The sequence below is a fragment of the Monodon monoceros genome, unplaced genomic scaffold (assembly GCF_005190385.1).
Source record: "Monodon monoceros isolate NGI ecotype Baffin Bay Population unplaced genomic scaffold, NGI_Narwhal_1 Super_Scaffold_12, whole genome shotgun sequence".
NCBI lineage: Eukaryota > Metazoa > Chordata > Mammalia > Artiodactyla > Monodontidae > Monodon > Monodon monoceros.
Window position 1 is genome coordinate 48,169,429 of NW_021703768.1, and position 20,558 is coordinate 48,189,986.

At 35.3% G+C, this 20,558-nt stretch overlaps 1 protein-coding gene across 3 annotated transcripts in view; it reads right to left on the bottom strand.

Moving 5' to 3' along the window:
* Nucleotides 1-756: 756 nt before the first annotated feature.
* ERCC8 (ERCC excision repair 8, CSA ubiquitin ligase complex subunit) overlaps nt 757-20,558 on the bottom strand; it is a 59,872-nt gene continuing 40,070 nt past the window's right edge. For 2 of the 3 annotated variants that reach the window (XM_029218207.1, XM_029218209.1), the window contains 4 exons: nt 19,897-20,021; nt 11,776-11,973; nt 7,750-7,830; nt 757-3,069 (listed from right to left, as the gene is read on the bottom strand). In XM_029218207.1, the coding sequence (XP_029074040.1) occupies nt 3,001-3,069; nt 7,750-7,830; nt 11,776-11,973; nt 19,897-20,021 (473 nt within the window). In that variant the 3' untranslated portion in view covers nt 757-3,000. The remainder of the gene's footprint in view (nt 3,070-7,749; nt 7,831-11,775; nt 11,974-19,896; nt 20,022-20,558) is intronic. The other variant, XM_029218208.1, reaches the window with a different exon arrangement.

Below are 20,558 nucleotides of genomic sequence, written 5' to 3' on the forward strand. Positions count from 1 at the left end.
GGATAAAGAAGATGTGGGATAAATATATAAATATATATATATGTATATATATATATATATATATATATATATACACAATTAAAAAGAATGAAATAATGCCATTTGCAGCAACATGGATGGACCTAGAGATTATCATACTAAGCAAAGTAAGTCAGAAAGAGATAGGCAAATACCATATGATGTCACTCATATGTAAAATCTAAAATACAACACAAATGAACATATCTACAAAATAGAAACAGACTCACAGACATAGAGAACAGACTTGTGGTTGCCCAGGGCGAGGGGGGTGGGGGAGGGAAGTATTGGGAATTTGGGATTAGCAGATGCAAACTATTATATATATAGGATGGATAAAATATAGGTCCTACTGTATAGCACAGGGAACTGTATTCAATATACTGTGATAAACCACAATGAAAAAGAATATGAAAAAGAATATATATATGTATAACTGAGTCACTTTGCTGTACAGCAGAAATTAACACAACATTGTAAATCAATTATACTTTAATAAAATTTAAAAGAAATAACATTGGATATTGAGTATGGGGGCCCCAATGGATGGGACCACATCATTAACGTTGTAGTAATCCATCATGAGGTGGCATTTTAATCTTATTGCTATATAAATTCTTTAATATATTCATTTAGTATATAAATTTTGGATTTACAATTACATCAAATTATAAAACTTTGCTTTAATATTATATTTATGTATATATTATTCAATTACCTTTTATTTTCTGTTTTTGCTTTTAAATCATTAAGTAATCTACAATTAGCATTATGTTTGCTAGACTGGTGTTTGCTTAGTACCTAAGATTTAAAGTTCCTGTTTTTTCTCCCCTTGAGCTTGTATCCACCTAAAGTGGCAGTCAGTTTTTCTGTTCTCTTCCTGTTTCAGGCTTTTGCACCCTGAAGGTGCAGCCTTTACTTTCTTTTTCTGGCTAATAAGAGGAAAAAAGGGAGGCTGAAGGGGCCAGGTGCTTCTGGGCAACTTACCCCTGGGACTGCCCCTGTCCATGGAATCATCAGTCCCTTCCTCACACTGCCACCTTTTTTTTTAAAACTTACAGAATGGCTTGTACCTCTAGATGACTAAAACTTTTCCTTTTTTTTTTCTGTTGGGTGTTTACCTGATAAGCTCCTATTGGTCGCTAGTGGCCTCTCTGTAAGCAGCGCCCCCCCTTCTCTAGGGTGTCCTAATCAACCTCAGAGGGGCTAGGGTCTACATCTAGGAAAGCAACGGTGGCATCAACTTCACCTTTTACATTTTTTGTTTTGAGCATGAGACTCTTTGCATGTTGATAAGCAGCAGCTCTTATGAGGGCCCATATGCATGGACCAGGGCTTTGTATGTTTAAAATTAATTGGATCAACTCTTCAGCTCTTGGTGGGGGACATGTTGGAACCTGGTGCTCCTTTCCTCTCCTCTCCTTCTTCATTAAACACTGAGCCACGGTCTCCAGGGATGGGACCTCTTATACCCTACTAGTGTGGGGAACGGATTGCTTGCGACATCAGGAAGCAGACATAGCAGAGAAGCTTGTGACCTGAACAATGCTTGTGGGGAGCCATGATCTCCTGAGAAGGTCCTCACACCAAACCCACAAATGGCCCACAGCACACAGGTGAGTGCTCAGGTGGAGCCATCTCCGACTACTTTGAGGAATAGGCTGAGATTTGACTCAGAAAAGCTCAGAGGGGAAAAGGAAAATGGTTTATGGATGCCTACAGGAACATGTATCGTCGCAGACACGAGGTACTGATAAGGCCTCACTGGTTGTTGATGCTGCCCAGTCAGTGGATTAGACTCATCCCATGGCTCTAGGAGGGTAGTCATTCCACATCCCCAGCAGATGGACCTTTTCGAAATGTACCAGTTACCTATGTGTATTTGAAGTTTGGAGAAAGACTCCTTTTTTCTTAAAATTAAAAAAAAATTCCAATTTCAATAGCATTCTCAAAGATTGTTAAGAATCCTCACCAAGTGAGAAAAAGTGAGAGTAAAATGGTCAGGGCTTAAGAAGATCAACTACAAAGTAAACGTATGGAAAACGTTTGGCCAGAAAGGTCTGATATGAGGCCTAACACACACTTAAAAACTCAACAACTGTATACTTGGTATTCAAGCTCACAAAAACCTCTTTAGCCTCCTATTGATAGAATCAGAAAGAAAGGGAATATAAGATTAGGTTCATGATAATCACTTGTGGGTTATGACACAAGAAGAGTGGAAAATAAAATGGAAATTTTATGACATTTCATGTTTAAGCCAAATTCCCTGCCAGGATATTTTCTGCTTTGATGAATGAAGTAGGACTTGGTCACATCTTACACAGATTCATAGAAGAGTAGTTTAAGCTGCCATCTGATGCATTAAAATAAAGGAAATATGGTATCTTCCCTAAGTTAAATACCTCCTGTGATGCACTTTTTAGATTGTGGAAGGCAATGAGTTCAAGAAAATTTAACATAAAGTTAGATAACGGTTAAGTAAATGAAATCATTGCAAAAACGGAATACATAAATAATAATAAACAAATTTTGATGTTAACTTCTCAACTATACTTTTTGATGTAATCCTCAGTAAAATCATTCTTGAAAGTGAAAATGAGCAAGGTGATGGTACAACCAGCAGAAGAAAGTCAGTGCTGATAACCTCTACGTGCTCATCCTCTAAGACTGCATCTTATTGTTCACACAATCTGCTCAAGTTCCCACAAAGGGGCTACCATGACCTGTCTCCTTCTACTATAGCTACACGGGCTGCCGCAGACAACAGCAACTGGGATCAAGGAGACATGTTCTGATTAAATAAACTATATGGAACTCTGTTGCAGGATTTCATGCAACTATTAACTTCATTTTAAAATAAAAGGAAAAAAACCACCCAAATTCAGGGCTAATTTAGCTGTCACTGGACAGTTAAAAAAATAAAACAGTCCTGTTTTAAAAGTTTCATCAATAGAGACAAAAAGGTACTAAGAATGATAGTCATCCTTCCTCATCACTGCTGCTCCAGGCATCTTCAAATGCTGGATTTAACTGTGCTCTGGTTGAAGTCTAAAAAATAGGGGCAAAAAAGAAAGACTCAATTATTCTACCTCATAATTTTAGGCTCACAATATAGTTATGAAATATATCAGATAAAAAGCAACTAGATTATTTTTGAAGAAACTATATAATTGTTAATTTCAAACCAAAAGTTAACAAAAGAAACACCCCGCATACAATATAAAATAATGTAACTTCATTTTAAATAGACATATCAGACTTTATCTAAATTATCTGTTTCCTTCAAAGTAGTTACCTCATACACACACACAGACATGCACAGACACACAGACACAGAGACACACACACGTTGCTACTGCTATTACTTAAGGCATTTTTACATCTCTTTGGAGTTACCTGGAGAAGAGGGCACATTAATATCCATGTGGCTAAGCCTGGACTCAGGTCTACAGTCTGACTTGAGAGTCCAAATTATTAATGTGAGCAACTTTTTACTGCTTGGATGGACCTGATTTTTATAAATAAGCAAATATCCACATGTGGGGAATAAGGTGTTCATCAAACAGAGTAATATCATTTTTGGTATTAAGTGGCGAGGTTTATGTATGTATGTATGTATGTAGCTAGGAAAGCAGTTGAAAAAGACAGGTAAAATGTATTGGAAACGGTAACATTTTGTCATTAGCATATAGGTTTCCCTGGGAGATTTCTGTGAAAGAGAACATGCATTAGATGGTATTTATCTAAAATAACAAAACATCACAGTACTCTCACAACTTTAAAGCTGTGCCTAATAAACGTAATCAGCAACAGAGGAATTTTAATTACCTGTGGTATTTCAAATCAATTCACTTGTCTGGGGAAATTTTTTGAATGGCTAACCTTCTTATTCTTTGGCAAATGATTAAAGGACTTTAAAATGATCTCTTTTTTGAGTATCTGGGCATTATGAGCCACGTGTGCTTCCTACTTTGCAGCTTTTATGTCTGCTGCCAGTTTGTTCAGACTCCAAATCCAATAATGTATTAGTTCTTAGATTATTCTTAAATTATCTTAGATATATTACCTTTTACAACACATAGCAGTATTTTATGTTAAGGGTAGCCCCTACTGTATGTCTGAGAATGTTCATTTCCTTTTGATGAACATGATGATTTAGACTCTTAAAATTCAAACAATGATAACAGTAGAAAAAGTGGGTGTTTGCAGTAAATTCCCCAAGTATCAGCCAGGACAGTCAGAAAACAATATGTGAATTTAGGTATTCTTTATAGTTGTTAAAGCTTAGATCTGAGTCCATTACTTAATCTAATGGTGGTATTGTCACCATTACTAAACCTAATATTGGCTATTGTCACTTAGTTGCACAAACAAAATTCCATTATACCTGGTGTCCAGATCCAAAACTATTACCAAACCTCAGCAAACTATTCACTTATTTCTAGTAGCAGTCCACTGATTTGCAAGAGTAGCATACTGAAGACTGTTCATTTATTCTTTCATCCAAGTGTTTAATGAATTTCCTACCTTTCTGGGTTTATAATTTAACTACCAAGTTAGGTTATTTAGTGACAGTTTATTTAAAGATGTATTATCCTTAGGGGTTAGGTGATTATTCTTCCCTACTCTAGCTGTAAAAGCCTTTAACTCTGCCTTAGATATCTACCCCAAAATGTCCCTGGGTAGATGAACCACACAAAGGCCATGCCTTCTAGTTTCACTATGGAAGCCAAATATGTAACCTATTAAACAATTTAAATTTCATTTTAAAAATCAACAGAGAAGCAAAATTATATTTTAATGTAAATTATTGTTGCTATGGTAAGCAAACAAAAATAAGTGAAAATTGGAAAGGCAGTTGCATATAAATTTTACTGTTTATAGCATTAAAGGATAACAATATGAATATATTACAGTATTATTAGAAGTACATTTTATTGTTAAAAAACACAAATAAAACATCTTACTTGTAATTGAAAGCTTCAGTAAAAATATTATATATGATGTGGTACACATATACTGTTTGAGACCTACTGATCAAGTTAACTACCATCTATTACTTCAGTTTTCTCTACAACATCTCCTCCTAGTGGACATTCTTTCTATGCTTGAACATACCCATCCAGCCTGCCTGTTCTACTGACAGATAGTTGTGAAGTTGTCAATGTTATGGAGACAGGGAAGCATGAGTTTAAAGGGGATCTAGTTCAGGTCCATGTAACAGGAAGGAAGAACAAAACCAAACTGGACCATCTTCCACACATGCATCTTGATAAATTCTAAATTTCTTACTGGTAATTAGTGGAAAATCTTTATAGGTAGAATATAGGGTTGTCTCAATATAGCAAGTGATTATACATCTACACAAGTGGTAAATAAAACAGCTACATATTGTGTAACTGTCAAAATAAAGTAAGATTTTTGATGAGAGGTCAGATTTAAACTGTAATATAGTCACCCTAGAGATCTCAGACAGGAAAAAGTGAGTAGGAGTTACATAAGCTTGCTTTGATTGTGACCAAATGTTAGGAAGAGGGGGCAAAAGGAAGGTAGATTCCTCAGAATATAACAAAACAGCCTGCCAATTAAATAATAGGATTTATGCTTAAAGACCATAAAACCTGCCCCTATTGCCCAATGCCCTTCAATTTCTTATGGTAGGACTAAGCTCCTCCTCTATCTTGGATATCAGAAGAAAACACCCCTAAGGGATTGTATCTTGGTTGATGGAGAAGTAAATCTCATCTCAAGGGTGGATTTGAAAGGAAACCTAAGAACAATTTTGCTTTGATGATTCTGATGTTTGAAGATATCATAAACTTGTCTCAGATCACTAATGAATGGCAGAACTGGGATTCGAACCCAGTTACCAGTATTACTATTATTTAGTTTACCTGAAACTACAGACGAAGTGAGTGTGTGAGTATGTGCATGTGTATGCTTTGTTTTGTGTTAAGTTGCCTGTCTGGGGAACTGCAGCAGTCCTTCATTTGATAGGTGAGATGAAAATACTTTTAAATATGAGTTAAATAGTAAATATACATGTAAGGAACAGGGTCTAGTGTAGACAGACTTCTCTATTGGGATCTGCATCGTGATCATATTCATGTTCTACCTACATTCACAGAAATCTTTCAAACTAAAATTTTGTGGAAATAATCTTAGCACTTACCATTTTATATTAATTTGAGAATGGTGCCTATCTTAAAGAATATATACAGTGCATTTTAAAAGGTAAGGTTTCATAGCTCTAAAGCTTAACTATAAAGCTAACCTATTTTTTGTGTACCTCTGTTTGATTTCTACTTGTTCAGCTTAACTTCCCATATACAAAAATTCTTCTAGATGGGGAGTTCAAACTATCACTATAACTATATAATGAGGAAATAAACCATCAGAGTCACATACTCTCTTTATAAAATAAGCAATTTAGTTTTCTTCTAAATAATATCCTTTTTTCATACATAAGTCAAAGATGATTTTTTTTCTTTTTTTTTTTGGCGCTGGCCTCTCATTGTTGTGGCCTCTCCCGTTGCGGAGCACAGGCTCCGGATGCGCAGGCTCAGCGGCCATGGCTCATGGGCCTAGCCGCTCCGCGGCATGTGGGACCTTCCTGGACCGGGGCACGAACCTGTGTCCCCTGCATCGGCAGGCGGAATCTCAACCACTGCGCCACCAGGGAAGCCCAAAGATGATTTATTTCTAACTTTTTTTTTATAGTTTTCATTTGGTGAATGACTGTTAAACTTTCTAACATGGCCTATAGTACTATGAGTTGGATTTAATGTATATAGTAATTCCCAAACAGCAGGACACAGTAATTAAATAATAATGCAAAATCAATGGCTGAACCAAATTATTTGAACATATTAAGCTTTGTACAAAAAAAAATTCAGTATTTAAAGCAGGTGTACACTAAAACTAATCAAAGCCATAATAAATCAAATTAGACACATGATGAAATCTGGAAGATTTCACCTTTAGATAGCTTGACAAAAAAGTAAAAAAATTCAGAGGCTACTACCTAAGACCAGAAATCATGTCTTATTTATCTTTGTTTTCCCACCACATTTTTCAGGTTCTTTATTCACACTGTCATATTTGTACCAGTTTATGCTCTGAGATAGGCACTAACAGACTGCTGGTAGAAGTGTAAACTGATAAAATTTGATAGTGTGAATAAAGAACCTTAAATATTATGTCATACATGATAACTCAAGAGGTAACACTACTTCTAGGAAACTAACCAAAGAAGTAATCAGAAATGTAAATAATTTTTGAACAGATATTTACCTTGATGTGTTTATAATGATCAAAAGAAATGTCTTCCAATAGGAAAATATTTGAGTAAATTATGGTAAATAAATGACAGAATGCTATATTATTAAAAACAATATTTACAAATACTTATTAATGACATGGAAAAAGTCTTAAGCAGGATGCTAAGCTGTATGTTCAAGCATAATATTAACCATGCTAAAAAGTATGCACAGGAAAAAACAAGAATGAATTAAATCAAAATGTTAATAGTAATTAATAAACTTCAGAAATTTATGTTCTTCTCTTAATATTTTTTTGAATTTTCCAAATATATTATAGAGGCAAATTATTTTTACAATCACAAAATAGCAAGAAATGCTTTAAAAGTTTCTCTCATATAAAGTAAATTAATAAAAACTGTTTTTATGATTTAGAAGTCACTGTTCAATTTGTATAAATAATATTTACCTCCTCATCATCAGGAACTGATTCATGTAAGGATGGTATCCAAGCAAGAATATTGCAGTCTCTGCTACCGCTATAAAGTTCCTATAACACAAAGCAAAGATGTAATTGTAGGTCACTTTAAAGCTGGTGCCAATCTGAAATAAATGTCATCAATTTTTAAATGATTATTTCTTAGGTTAGATTAATTAAGATTAATTCTATTTCTACTCCCCAAAGAAACTGGGCTGATGTTTTTTTCTGTTTGTTTAAGATGTAGTAAAGACTTGTTTTGTATTTAAAAATAGTATTAGGATATATTAACATGTTGCTAACATGTTAAAATTCACAAAAATAATCACTGTAATTTTTAATCAATCATAGTATCCTTTTTTTTTTTTTTTTTTTGCAGTATGCGGGCCTTTCTGTGCTGTGGCCTCTCCCATTGCGGAGCACAGGCTCCGGACGCGTAGGCTCAGTGGCCATGGCTCACGGGCCCAGCCGCTCCGCGGCATGTGGGATCTTCCCGGACTGGGGCACGAACCCGTGTCCCCTGCATCGGCGGGTGGACTCTCAACCACTGCACCACTAGGGAAGCCCCATAGTATCCATTTATTTCAAGTGTCTGAGAATGAGAAAAAAATGGAAGAAATAAATTTCGTCCTTTTCTGTCAATAACTGAGCTTTAATAAAGACTTCAATGAAGAAACCATACGAGTTTCTAGCTAAAATAGACCAAAAGTTCAAAAAAAGAACTCAACTAAAGAGCATTAAGACATATATGCCATGCTTGCTGAGAAGCTTATTTTATAAGCAGCTTGGGCTGATGCACAGTCAGTGTCAATGTCTTTATGGATATGCTGCCTGCACATGCTGAACAATGTTCATTCACCTCCCCACAAAACTTCAGAAATGTTATATTGGCTAGTACTGAAAATATTCCTATGCGGCAGTGAAACAGATACGCTCCCATACAGAGGGTATAAATTGCTATAATTTTTTCAGAGAATGAAATCTCAACATGTGTCAGAAGTTTCTGTATGCATTTCTAGGAAGTCATGCCAAAGACACACATGAAATTCAAGGATATTATCATCAATATTATATTTATAATAACAAAAATAATAATAATTTTCCAAAAATTATTGTCCAGGGTAATGATTTCTAAATTTATGCTGCATTAATATAATGTGATATTACATAATCACTAAATTTATTTTTGAAGAATATTTAATGACAGTGGAAAATATTCATATTGTCAAGAGAAAGGAGCAGGATGTAAACCAAATAGTCATAGTGTGAAAAGAAAAAAACAGGATGTAAAATACTAGGTCAATTTTTTAAAAAGCTACTAAGCAAAGAGGAAGGGCTAAAAAGAAAAAACAGCAAAATGTTAAGTGGTTATAAACCTCTGACTGACTAAATGTTTATTTTTCTCACAAATATATTTCTACACAAATATTTCTAACACTATAACTTTTTTTTCCTGTTCTGGTATGAAATTATTTAGTTTTACTGTTACTCATCTCAAAAGCTATTTGAGGCATGGTACAATTAGTATTTTTCTAAAAAAATATGTAAAGGTTCTGGGTAAAGGGAAAATAAGATTATGAAGTGATTTATAGGAAATATAGATATAAAGAGAATTAAGTAAATTACATTTAGTTACACATTATCAGATTTCCTAAATGGAACAAAATTCTACAGACTGCACTGTTAAATCTAGAATGTATGGTTACACTAACTATGGATGATGCAAAGATATTTTCATATGCTCAGTGCCCTAGAGCAATTTAGTTTCCTGAGAAGATATATACCCAAGATACACTAAGGTCAGATAACTTTGTCTTATGTTTCCTCATGATTAAATTCAGGTGATATATCTTTGCCAGGAATATCACACACTTTGATAATTTGATTAAGCTGATGTATGCCAGTCTTCTTCAAGGTAAAATTACTCATTTTACCTTTGTAATTAATATTTTGTAGGGTGCTACCTTTTCCTCATCAGACTTTCAATTTATTACTTACTAATAGCAGAATGGACTCATGGATCCCTATTTTAGTCAAAGGGAAATAATCAGTTATTATTATTTATTTTGATGTTGGGTATATATTTTCAAATTTTTACATTTATGATAGAATTACTATAAATATCAATTTTATTTTCAGATAGTGGGCTGTGTGTAACATGTAATTGGTTAAAAGGGTTCTGATGCTGAATGGAGGCAAAAATACTACTCTTTTACTTTTATAATTTAGATTTATAATTATTTTCCTTTTCAGAAATCATAATAGGGATAAGAGTTGGAAGCTTTCTGATGTAATGCAGTGATTCAAATCTTTCTTAGGGCACAGCACATATAGAAATGGTATTTGTCACACTTCCTTGGTGGTGTAGTGGTTAAGAATCCACCTACCAATGCAGGGGACATGGGTTCGAGCCCTGGTCCGGGAAGATCCCACATGCTGCGGAGCAACTAAGCCTGGACACCACAACTACTAAGCCCACGCAGCACAACTACTGAAGCCCATGCGCCTAGAGCCCGTCCTTTGCAACAAGACAAGCCAGCGCAATGAGAAACCTGTGCACCACAACAGAGAGCAGCCCCTGCTCGCCACAACTAGGGAAAGTCTGCGCACAGCAACGAAGCTCCAATGCAGCTAAATAAATAAATAAATAATAAATAAATAAATAAATAAAAGGAATGGTATTTGCCAGGAGGCAACTGGTCCCAGCTCTCTGGCTATCCTAGGCTTGTCCCAGCTATTCCAGGGACTGAAGGGAATCAAATATCTGGACATACTTTCAATACATTCTAGGAAGCTCTGATTTGGTGGAAAGCAACAACTGGTAGTCAGAATACCTGTGTTAAAATCTTGGCTGTGTCTCTAAGTGACTCTGGATAAGAAAAGAGGTACTGTATTCTAAGAATTTCTTTGAATGGATAATCATGCTTTGTCAATCTACTTGCAGATTTGAGGCAAGTCACATCACCCCTCTGGTTGCCTTAGTAGCCTTTTCCCAGAAGTAACACTAAAAATATTTAATAATTGGTACATCAGGACACTGGCCAATCCGAAGAGATACTGGACACAGAGAGGGAGCAGGGTCTGAAGGTCCCTCTTAGTTACTGGGTCTAGGAGGCCCCAGGGAAGGGGGTGAAGCTGGAAGTCACTTAGGGGGCTTAGTACAACAGCTATGTAACAAACAGCAGGATATGAATTTGAGTATTTTAATAATGGATACTGCCATGCTGACGTGTGCTGGCTGAAAAACCAGCCCTGTATATCTTACTTCACAGCGTCAGACACAAATTAAGTAATGAGTATTAATGAATGAATGAATAAGGTGATAAAGTCCCTCCTAGCTCTGATAACCCGTAATATTCATTCTTTCAGTATTTAATTTTCATGAGCCTCATTTTCGTTATATACGATGCAGGGAAAATACCAACAATCTTGCTACATTAGGGACTCATTTAAAGGAGCATATGAGGTAATCTATGCAAATGTTCTATGAAAAAACTAATCTGCTCCATTGGTGAGATGAAAGAGAAAGGTTAGGATGTTAAACAAACAAAAACCATAGGTATTTAAGAAATTATGTATGTTGCATCAACACTAAAGTAAACTTATTAGCTATTGGCAGAAAATAAGAAAAAAATAAAATTTCAGACATTCACACATACGTAAATCAAGATACACAAACTATATTTTGAGATGAGACACATATGTTCCATTTTTTTCCCAAAAGCTCGTTTGCAAGAAATTATTTTAATTTGCCAGAGATTTTCAACTGCCAAATAAATGGAGCCCATATACAAAAGAAAGAATTTATCCCAGTCAAGTTGCACAGTATTATATTGATTCACAGAGACATCCTATGCCACCTAAAAAAAATCTATCCTCTATTTAATAAACTCTAGCTCAGATGTGGATAAAAAGTATAATTCCTTAGAATGAAATTGCAATTTACTCTTTTATATACAACTACTCTGGCAAGCTAGCTACCCAAACATTCTAAATTCCCCTAAATATCATTCTTACCTGGAAATTAGACTGAAATACACAGCAGTCAACACTTTTATAATGTCCCTTAAGCATAGTTATCTGTTCTCCTGAGTAAACTGTATAAACAGCAATGGTGCTACCATATGGTACAAAAACAAATTCTGAACTGCAGCCACAGGAGACAGTGAATTTTAATCCTTTTCTACTGTCATTACATACTTTTCCATAGTTCACCTGTAGGATGTAAAAGCATAAAGTTACTTATTTAAATCTGAATTAAAAAGACAACAAAGATAGGAAAAAATATTTACTTAAAATATTCTACTATAGAAATGACTCTAGTAAGTCTAAAAATAAAAAGATCAATGTCCTAATAGGAATAAGGGCCAATGACATAAATGTACATTTCATATACGAGGGAAACACAAATAGTAAAAAGACCCACAAAAACAAATGTTCACATTTAAACTGTGATAGAAATAAAAATGCAAATTAAGGCAACCTTGAAGAATCATTTTAGACCATTTAGCAAAAATTTTAATAAACCATTGAGACATTCAATACTAGTACCAGTGAGGTAAACGTGTAGGTGGCACCACAATTTGATCATTCTTTCTAAAAGACCAAATGGTTTATTATGCAACAAAATATAAAAGTATACTTTATGTATATATATATACACACACACACACGTATATGTATATGCTCCCTCCAGAAAAAAAAATTAAATATATACACACATACATATATAATATATATATATTTTTGGAGGGAGGATAACTTTCTTTTTATTTATAACATTTTAAATTATGATAAAATACACATAACATAAAATGTGCCATCTTAACCACAATTTAAGTGTACAGTTCAGTGACATTAAGTATATTCACATTGTTGTGCAACCGTCACCACTATCCATTTTCCATCTTGCAAAACTGAAACTCTGTACCCTTTAAACAACAAAGACATTATTCCTTGACCTAGTAACTACTACTGGGAATTTATCTTAGGGAAATAATTAAACAGCAAAAAGGTACATGCCGAGAGGAATTCAATTCCACACTATCTAGAATGGCAAAGTAACTGAGAATAGATGTAAATTCCTAATAGTGTTATATTAACTCTACAGTTTATATAGAAATTTAAAAAATCATAAATATGAAAATTATGCAGAAAATAGGGATAAAAGCTAAGTATAAAAAAGCAAAGAACACAAATACTGTGTATACTACAATTGCAGCTTCTTATAAATAATTATATATTGGGGACAAAACCAAAAATTCTACACCTGTAAGTCAAAGATGCAAGACCAACAACATCAGCATCACCCGAGCAGTTAGAAACAAATTCTAGGCCCCATCGCAATCTACTGAACTAGAATCTTCATTTTAACAAGATCCCTAGATGTTCTGTAGGTTCATCAAAGTCTGAGAAGCTTGGGGATAAAGGTTTACTTCCTGGTGATAATTTAGATAAGAAGCTTAGGGTAAGTGTAAAACCAGTATCTAATCATTTAGGAATTATGAGCAAGCAGATCACCAATATCTCCCTTCACTATGGCTAATAATGGAGTTTAAACAGTGAGTGATTTGCCTTCTTCTTTTTCTAAAGGTTGGGTGGGAGAGTGTGTGTGTGTGTGTGTGTGTGTGTGTGTGTGTGTGTGTGTGTGTGTGTTTCTGTGTATAAACAAACACTGAGGCTCAAATGGATATATGCTGATAATTGTGGATACTACATTTGGCTTACCCACCCTCGAGGTTAACATGTGACAGAAATGAGCATGTGTGTTCAACTATCTCAATGCAGCAGCGGTACAGCGAAATGTTAAAACATTAAACTTATAATCAGTAGACTTTGGTTTTTGAAAGCCACTCCACCCCTCCTTTTTTTTTTTTTTTTGCCTCTTATGAGTAATGAATGATTTAACCTCTGAGTTTCATTCTTCTAATCTGTTAAAAGGAAATAACATCATTTACCAGAGTTATTGTGAAAAATAAAATGAAATAATGCAGGGGCTTGCCTGGTGGCGCAGTGGTTAAGACTCCACACTCTCAATGCAGGGGGCCCGGGTTCAATCCCTGGTCAGGGAACTAGATCCCACAGGCATGCCGCAACTAAGAGTTTGCATGCCACAACTAAGGAGTCCGCCTGCCGCAACTAAGACCCAGTGCAACCAAATAAATAAATAAATATTTTTTAAAAAATGAAATATTGCATAAGAAAACACTTAGGATATAGAAGTATTCAGTGAGTCCTTAGATTTATTAATTCCTATATATTTAAAAGAATAACATTCCCTCATTTGTGTCTTTTGATCCTCCATGCACAACAATTTGTAGAATAACACTGTGGGGTGGGGAGGTGGGGTGGAGAAAAAACACAAATCTCAACTAGCAATTCTCTGTTCCTCCTGGAAAAATTATGAACTGCTAGAATGTGATGGTCTTATTCACACATCAGAACACCTACCTACGAAACCTATTTTCTTTCCACTATACCACATTCCTTCCCAAATGTGAACTGGAAAGTGTTCAATGAGGTATAAATACTGAACCAGCTAATTAACTTTTGTCTTTGTCCTTAGGCGTTCCCCCTGCAATCCATCTTGCAACTTACTGTCCTATTAATCTTGGTAAATCACTGCTGTGATCAAATCAGCTGTGGGCTCAAAACTATCAATATATTTTCAATGCCTATGGAATGAAGTTCTAGTAACAGGTGAAGGAAAGGAGAGATCTACCAATTACTAAGTGCTTAGTGTCACACACTGTGCTAGGTGATTATCTAAGCTCCCCGTTTTATGACTATAAACACTTACCATAAAAAGCAGTATGTGACAAATATCATGCTATATATTATGAAAGTATTGAAGAAGAACAGGCTACTTTTGGTTATGATGTCTTAAAGGTGGTATGTACAGTCTTTGAAAAGATTCTGATAGGGGAGGAAAATTTCATAGATGTGGGATAGGATGATGGCAAACACAGTTCCCTATCTTATGAATCCCTTTTATTGTCCCAGGAAATATATACATCTAGTCACTGAATAAATACCTACAGTGATGCCGAGATTCCGTCATAAGGCAGCCCATTTCACTGTCAAACAACTATCAGCGTAATTAATAATAATGACAGGTAATGTTTACTAAGTGTTAACATTTGCTGTAAGTATCAGACAATGTGTTAAATATTTTACATGCATTATTTCATATAATATGCAAAACAATACTATGAGATAGGTAGCATTATTAAACAAAAAGAAAACACTTAGAAAGGTTAAGTACTTCGATCAAGGTCTCTTGGCTAGTAAGTGACAGAATCAGAAACTGAAATCTAGACTACACTAACCAAAAAGCACTGTGCGACACTGTGGTAAATTATTTTTCTTTAATTCCACTAAGTGATGATCACAGTCTACTGTAATACAAGTGAGCACTGGGTACTCTGGAAGCAGGGAAGCTAGACTAGAGGAGTTAAAAAGAGATTGTGCCTGAAATGAATCTTGAAAGCTGAGAAGCAGCTAGGACAGGAAGGAGGAGACGGTATTCCAAAGCAAAGGCAGCAGTCGATGCAAAGAATGGAAGGGTGAGAGAGCATATATTTAAAGACCTTTAAGTAGCTCAGTATGGCTAAGGACACGGGAAAAAATGGGGAAGTGGCAAGATATAAAGCTAGTGAGCTAGAAGGGACAGCTTATGAAGACCTTGTGCACAACAGGCAAAAATATTCAGTTTTCATAACCTGAAAGTTTACTGAGGAAACACTTTCACTGGGAGATGAGTTTGGGAAAAGTTAGACGGACATTAGAGTAATTAAAGAGAGACCATGAGGGCCCAAAGTGAGGCTGGAAGGGAAGAGAGCTAAGAAATAAATTATGAAGAAACAATTAAGAGGACTTGTAAATGATTTAATAGCTGGGATAAGGGAAGGGAAGAGTAAAGAATAGACGCCCACTTTCTAGCCACTGGTGACTGGGTGAATGATAACACCAATAACTAAAACAGTAAACACCAGAAGAGCTATTTTAAAATTTTGTTGCTGTGCCAAAAGCTGTCTCTCTGTGAATTTTCCCTGTAGGTAGAGTTTTCTGTACTCTAAGGGAATGGTTTCCAGAGTGCAGTTGACACCTCAAGGAGTCTGTAAGATGATCCATTAAGGTATGAGGGGAAAATATGAGAATTTCTATTTCATTTTTAACTAAAAAATAAGAAATTAAGCTTTAATAAAATATATAGACACACAACAGTACGTGTATATAATTTATAAATAATTATACATATATTGGAAGCATGTACTTATACATTTTTCTTAAATTATAAGGGTACTACCAATAAGGCAACACCATACAATAAAAAGTTATCATTTATGATATGCCTATTATTTAGCAGGTACAGTACTACTCTTAACATACTTCCATTTTGCCCTTACAATTACTGTTTAGGTACCTAATAATCCTGATTTACAAGATGGAGACACTGAAACTCTGACCATAGTCCTTCATGATCTCACCTTAAATAAATTGCCTACTACCCAAATTACTATATGGCAGGGCTGAAATTTGCTTACTATTCTGTCTGACAGCACTTTAAGTGTTTGAATACAGTGTGCTTCCCCTGAGAGTTACTTTTTCTGGGATCAATGTCCCAATTCCTTTAAGTGTTCTTTGTAGGTGAGTTTCTGGGCCACTTTAGTATTTTTGCATGAATGACTTTTCCTTTGATCAAGTCCTTTTTAAAATGTATTATCCATTCTAAACACACTATTCAAAATATGGGCTTACTTGCAAAAATCCATAGAGTATGAGTATCACCACCTTCAAGATGGAGAGAAAAATGGAATAAAATCACATTAACAATTTATGTATGTACTCAATACCATTTATTTCTATCACATTCACCTTTGATGCACATGTAATCTACTTTTCCAAAATGACCCTGTCACTTCTCCACTCAAAAGCCTTGAGTGGCTTTCTATCTCACGCATAGAAAAAGCCGAAGCCCTTACCAAGGGCTACAAGCCTGTAAGCTCTGGTATCCTGTTCCTTCTGTTGCTTATCTCCTATTACTCTCCCCTTTGCTTACTCTAGTCTAACACAAGAGCCACATACATGCTCCTTGGGTATCCCAAGCATGCTCCTGCCTCAGGGTCTTTGTACTTTCTTCCTTCCTCTTCCTGGAATGCTCTCCCTCCCAGATGTTGGATGGCTCACTCCTTCATTTCCTTAAGGCCAAATGTCATCTTCTGAGTCAGACCTAGCCTGACTGCCCTAGGTAAAACATCAACTCCAGCTTTTAATATTTTTTATGCTCCCTTCCTTGCTTTGCTTTTCTTTATAGTACTTACTGCACCGAATACATATTTTACCCATTCATCCATCCATCCATTCATTGATTGATGAATGTCTTTCTTTCTCTCCCTGGAACGTAAGCTCCACAAGGATAAAACTTTTCTATGTTTTGTCTATTCCTGTATAATACTGCCTGGAAAATAGGAAGTACTCAATAAATTCTTATTAAACAAATGAATAAAATGAGAAAAAGGAAGGTGTGACCTGATTAGGGACATGGTACAATATAATGAGTGGGAGATTCTAAATTAAAATTTGCAATGTCTGAGTTTTTAGCCTGAGACACGATGGAAAAGCATTTCATAAAGAATAAGAGGGATTAGCAAACCCTAAAGTAATCTGGCACAAACAATTCTGACCTTAAAGTTAGTTTTTAATAATAAAAGTGATACCTAGAATATCTAAGAGAGAATTAGCTAGAAAGGATGATTAAAGAAAGGAATATGATTAATATTAATATGAACCTTAAGGTAGTTAATAAATGCTTTAAGGGGTTTGGGTATAATCAGCATTATGGCAAGAGTAGAATCTAGAGTCAAACTCTGTTGCTTTCTAGCTATGTAAATTCAGGCAAGTTACCTAATTTTATGTCTTATTTTCCTCATCTGTAAAATGGGTGTTATAAGAGTAACACCCTTCATAGTGTTGATGTGGTGATTAAACAACACCATGTGTACTCTGGCACATATATTAAATGTTAATTTTTATTAGCGTAGTAACTGGCACATAAGCTCTCAATAAATATTAACTATTAGTATTATTGCCAAATTATAAACTTTTGGTAGCTTATTCTGAAAGTGACTAAACCAGAGGTACATCTGGTAAGGACTATAACATAAATTTTTAAAAAGACTAAAAATTAATTACCACATAAGAATCTAGCTCTTGTATGGAGAGGGTGTGGAGAAAAGGGAACCCTTCCACACTGTTGGTGGAAATGTAAATTGGTGCAGCCACTATGGAAAACAGTATGGAGGTTCCTTAAAAAACTGAAAATAGAGTTACCATATGATCCAGCAATCCCACTCCTGGGCATATAATGGGAAAAGATGAAAACTCTAATTAGAAAAGATACATGCAGGCTTCCCTGGTGGCGCAGTGGTTAAGAATCTGCCTGCTAATGCAGGGGACATGGGTTTGAGCTCTGGCCAGGAAGATCCTACATGCTGTGGAGCAACTAAGCCTGTGCGCCACATCTACGGAGCCTGCGCTCTAGAGCCTGTGAGCCACAACTACTGAGCCTGCATGCTGCAACTACTGAAGCCTGTGTGCCTAGAGCCCACGCTCCACAACAAGAGAAGCCACTGCAATATGAAGCCCACACACCGCAACGAAGAGTAGCCCCGGCTCGCTGCAACTAGAGAAAGACCACGCAGCAATGAAGGGCCAACGCAGCCAAAGATAAAATAAATAAAAATTAAAAAAAAATAAAAAAGAATTAAAAAAAGAAAAGAAACATGCAACACAATGTTCATGGTGGCACTATTTACAATAGCCAAGACACAGAAGCAACCTAAATGTCCATCGACAGATGAATGGATAAAGATGTAGTGTATATATACAATGGAATATTACTCAGCCATAAAAAAGAATGAAATAATGCCATTTGCAGCAACATGGATGGACCTAGAGATTATCATACTAAGTGAAGTGAGTCAGAGAAAGACAAATATTATATGATATCATTTATAGGCAGAATCTAAAAGCTAGTACAAATGAACTTATTTACAAAACAGAAACAGACTCACAGACATAGAAACAAACCCATGGTTACCTAAGGGGAAGGTGAGGGGATAAATTAGTTGTATGGTATTAACAGATACACATTACCATATATAAAATATATAAACAGGATTTACTGTATAGCCAGGAAACAATATTCAGTATCTTGTAATAACCTATAAAGAGAATCGAAAAAAAAGATATATACATATACATAGGTATAACTGAATCACTTTGCTGTACACCTGAAAGTAACACAATACTGTAAATCAACTATACTTCTATTAAAAAAAAAAGAATCTAGCACTTTTAGAACACATCTATTCCAATTATCATATGTTTTCATACTATAACATTCATTTTGGATTTTTATTTATTTATTTATTTATGGATGGCTGCGTTTGGTCTTCATTGCTGCGTGCGGGCTTTCTTAGTTGCACTGAGTGGGGGCTACTCTTCATTGTGGTGCGCGGGCTTCTCACTGTGGTGGCTTCTCTTGTTGCGGAGCATGGGCTCTAGGCACATGGGCTTCAGTAGTTGCAGCACGCAGGCTCAGTTGCTGTGGTGCGCGGGTTCTAGAGCACAGGCTCAGTAGTTGTGGTGCACGGGCTTAGTTACTCTGCGGCATGTGGGGTCTTCCTGGACCAGGGATCGACACGTGTCCCCTGCATTGGCAGGTGGATTCTTAACCACTGCGCCACCAGGGAAGTCCCTCATTTTGGATTTTGTTTAAAAGTCAGATATAGTATAAAATTTGACTAACTTTATAGCTTTAATTTATATCAGTTGTTCTCAATCTTTTATTCTTCTACAATATACTTGAGAGAGATGGCACGCTCCCATTATACACAGTGGCTCAGTAGAGCAATGATTCTACACTAAGTGGGGAGAATGTGGTGGGCTGAGGTGGGGCGGGTTGTCCTGAGTTGAGAATTACTAGTTCACATAATGGAAAAATATTATATAAAGAAAGCTGTGATTTAGAGGCAAGAAACAAAGTCAAATCTACAGAAAAACACCAAGTGTTAAGTCACAGGTTCATTTCTTTAATGTAGATCCAAAACATTCAAGGTACTTAAAATGTCTTACTAGTGTGTTTTCTCCATTGGAACTATTCCAGAGCCTCATTCGATTATCTGTACCAACAGTGAGGAGGTGAAGCCCATCACTTGTAAAACATAAGCCATTAACTTTCCCATTATGAGCAGTGTTTGCTGCAATGAAAAACACAATTCAGTTTATCTGTTCTTATAAATTCAACACACACTTAATGCTTGATGATATAGTTATATAAACATATTAAAGGAAAACTATCTGAATTATCTAAATATAAGTTGATTATATTTAAAACTAATCATCCCTTTGGATTACTTGAACATAAGCTATATAAATTAGAACCATAAAAGCAGAGGAAAATAGGAAAAGCAAAGGGAGAAAATCCTGCCAAATATAATTTTTCTTCAGAGAGTAAGCTGTGTTATCAAACTCAATTAACTGCATAAACTTACCACTAAAATTTTAAATTGAAAATTAAACTTCTTATATATTATTTCCATTTGCAATCTAAAAATCATTCCATGGACTATTAAAAATCAATAATACTAAAAAAAAGAAAAAAATCAATAATACTAGTATTTGCCACTTGAAGAAGTGTTATAGTCTCAGTCAAAATTTATATTACTTTTAAAATGAACAGGTTTGAGAAAGCGTAGTTCTCAATAACCTGATTAATTTAATTTAAAAGATTATTA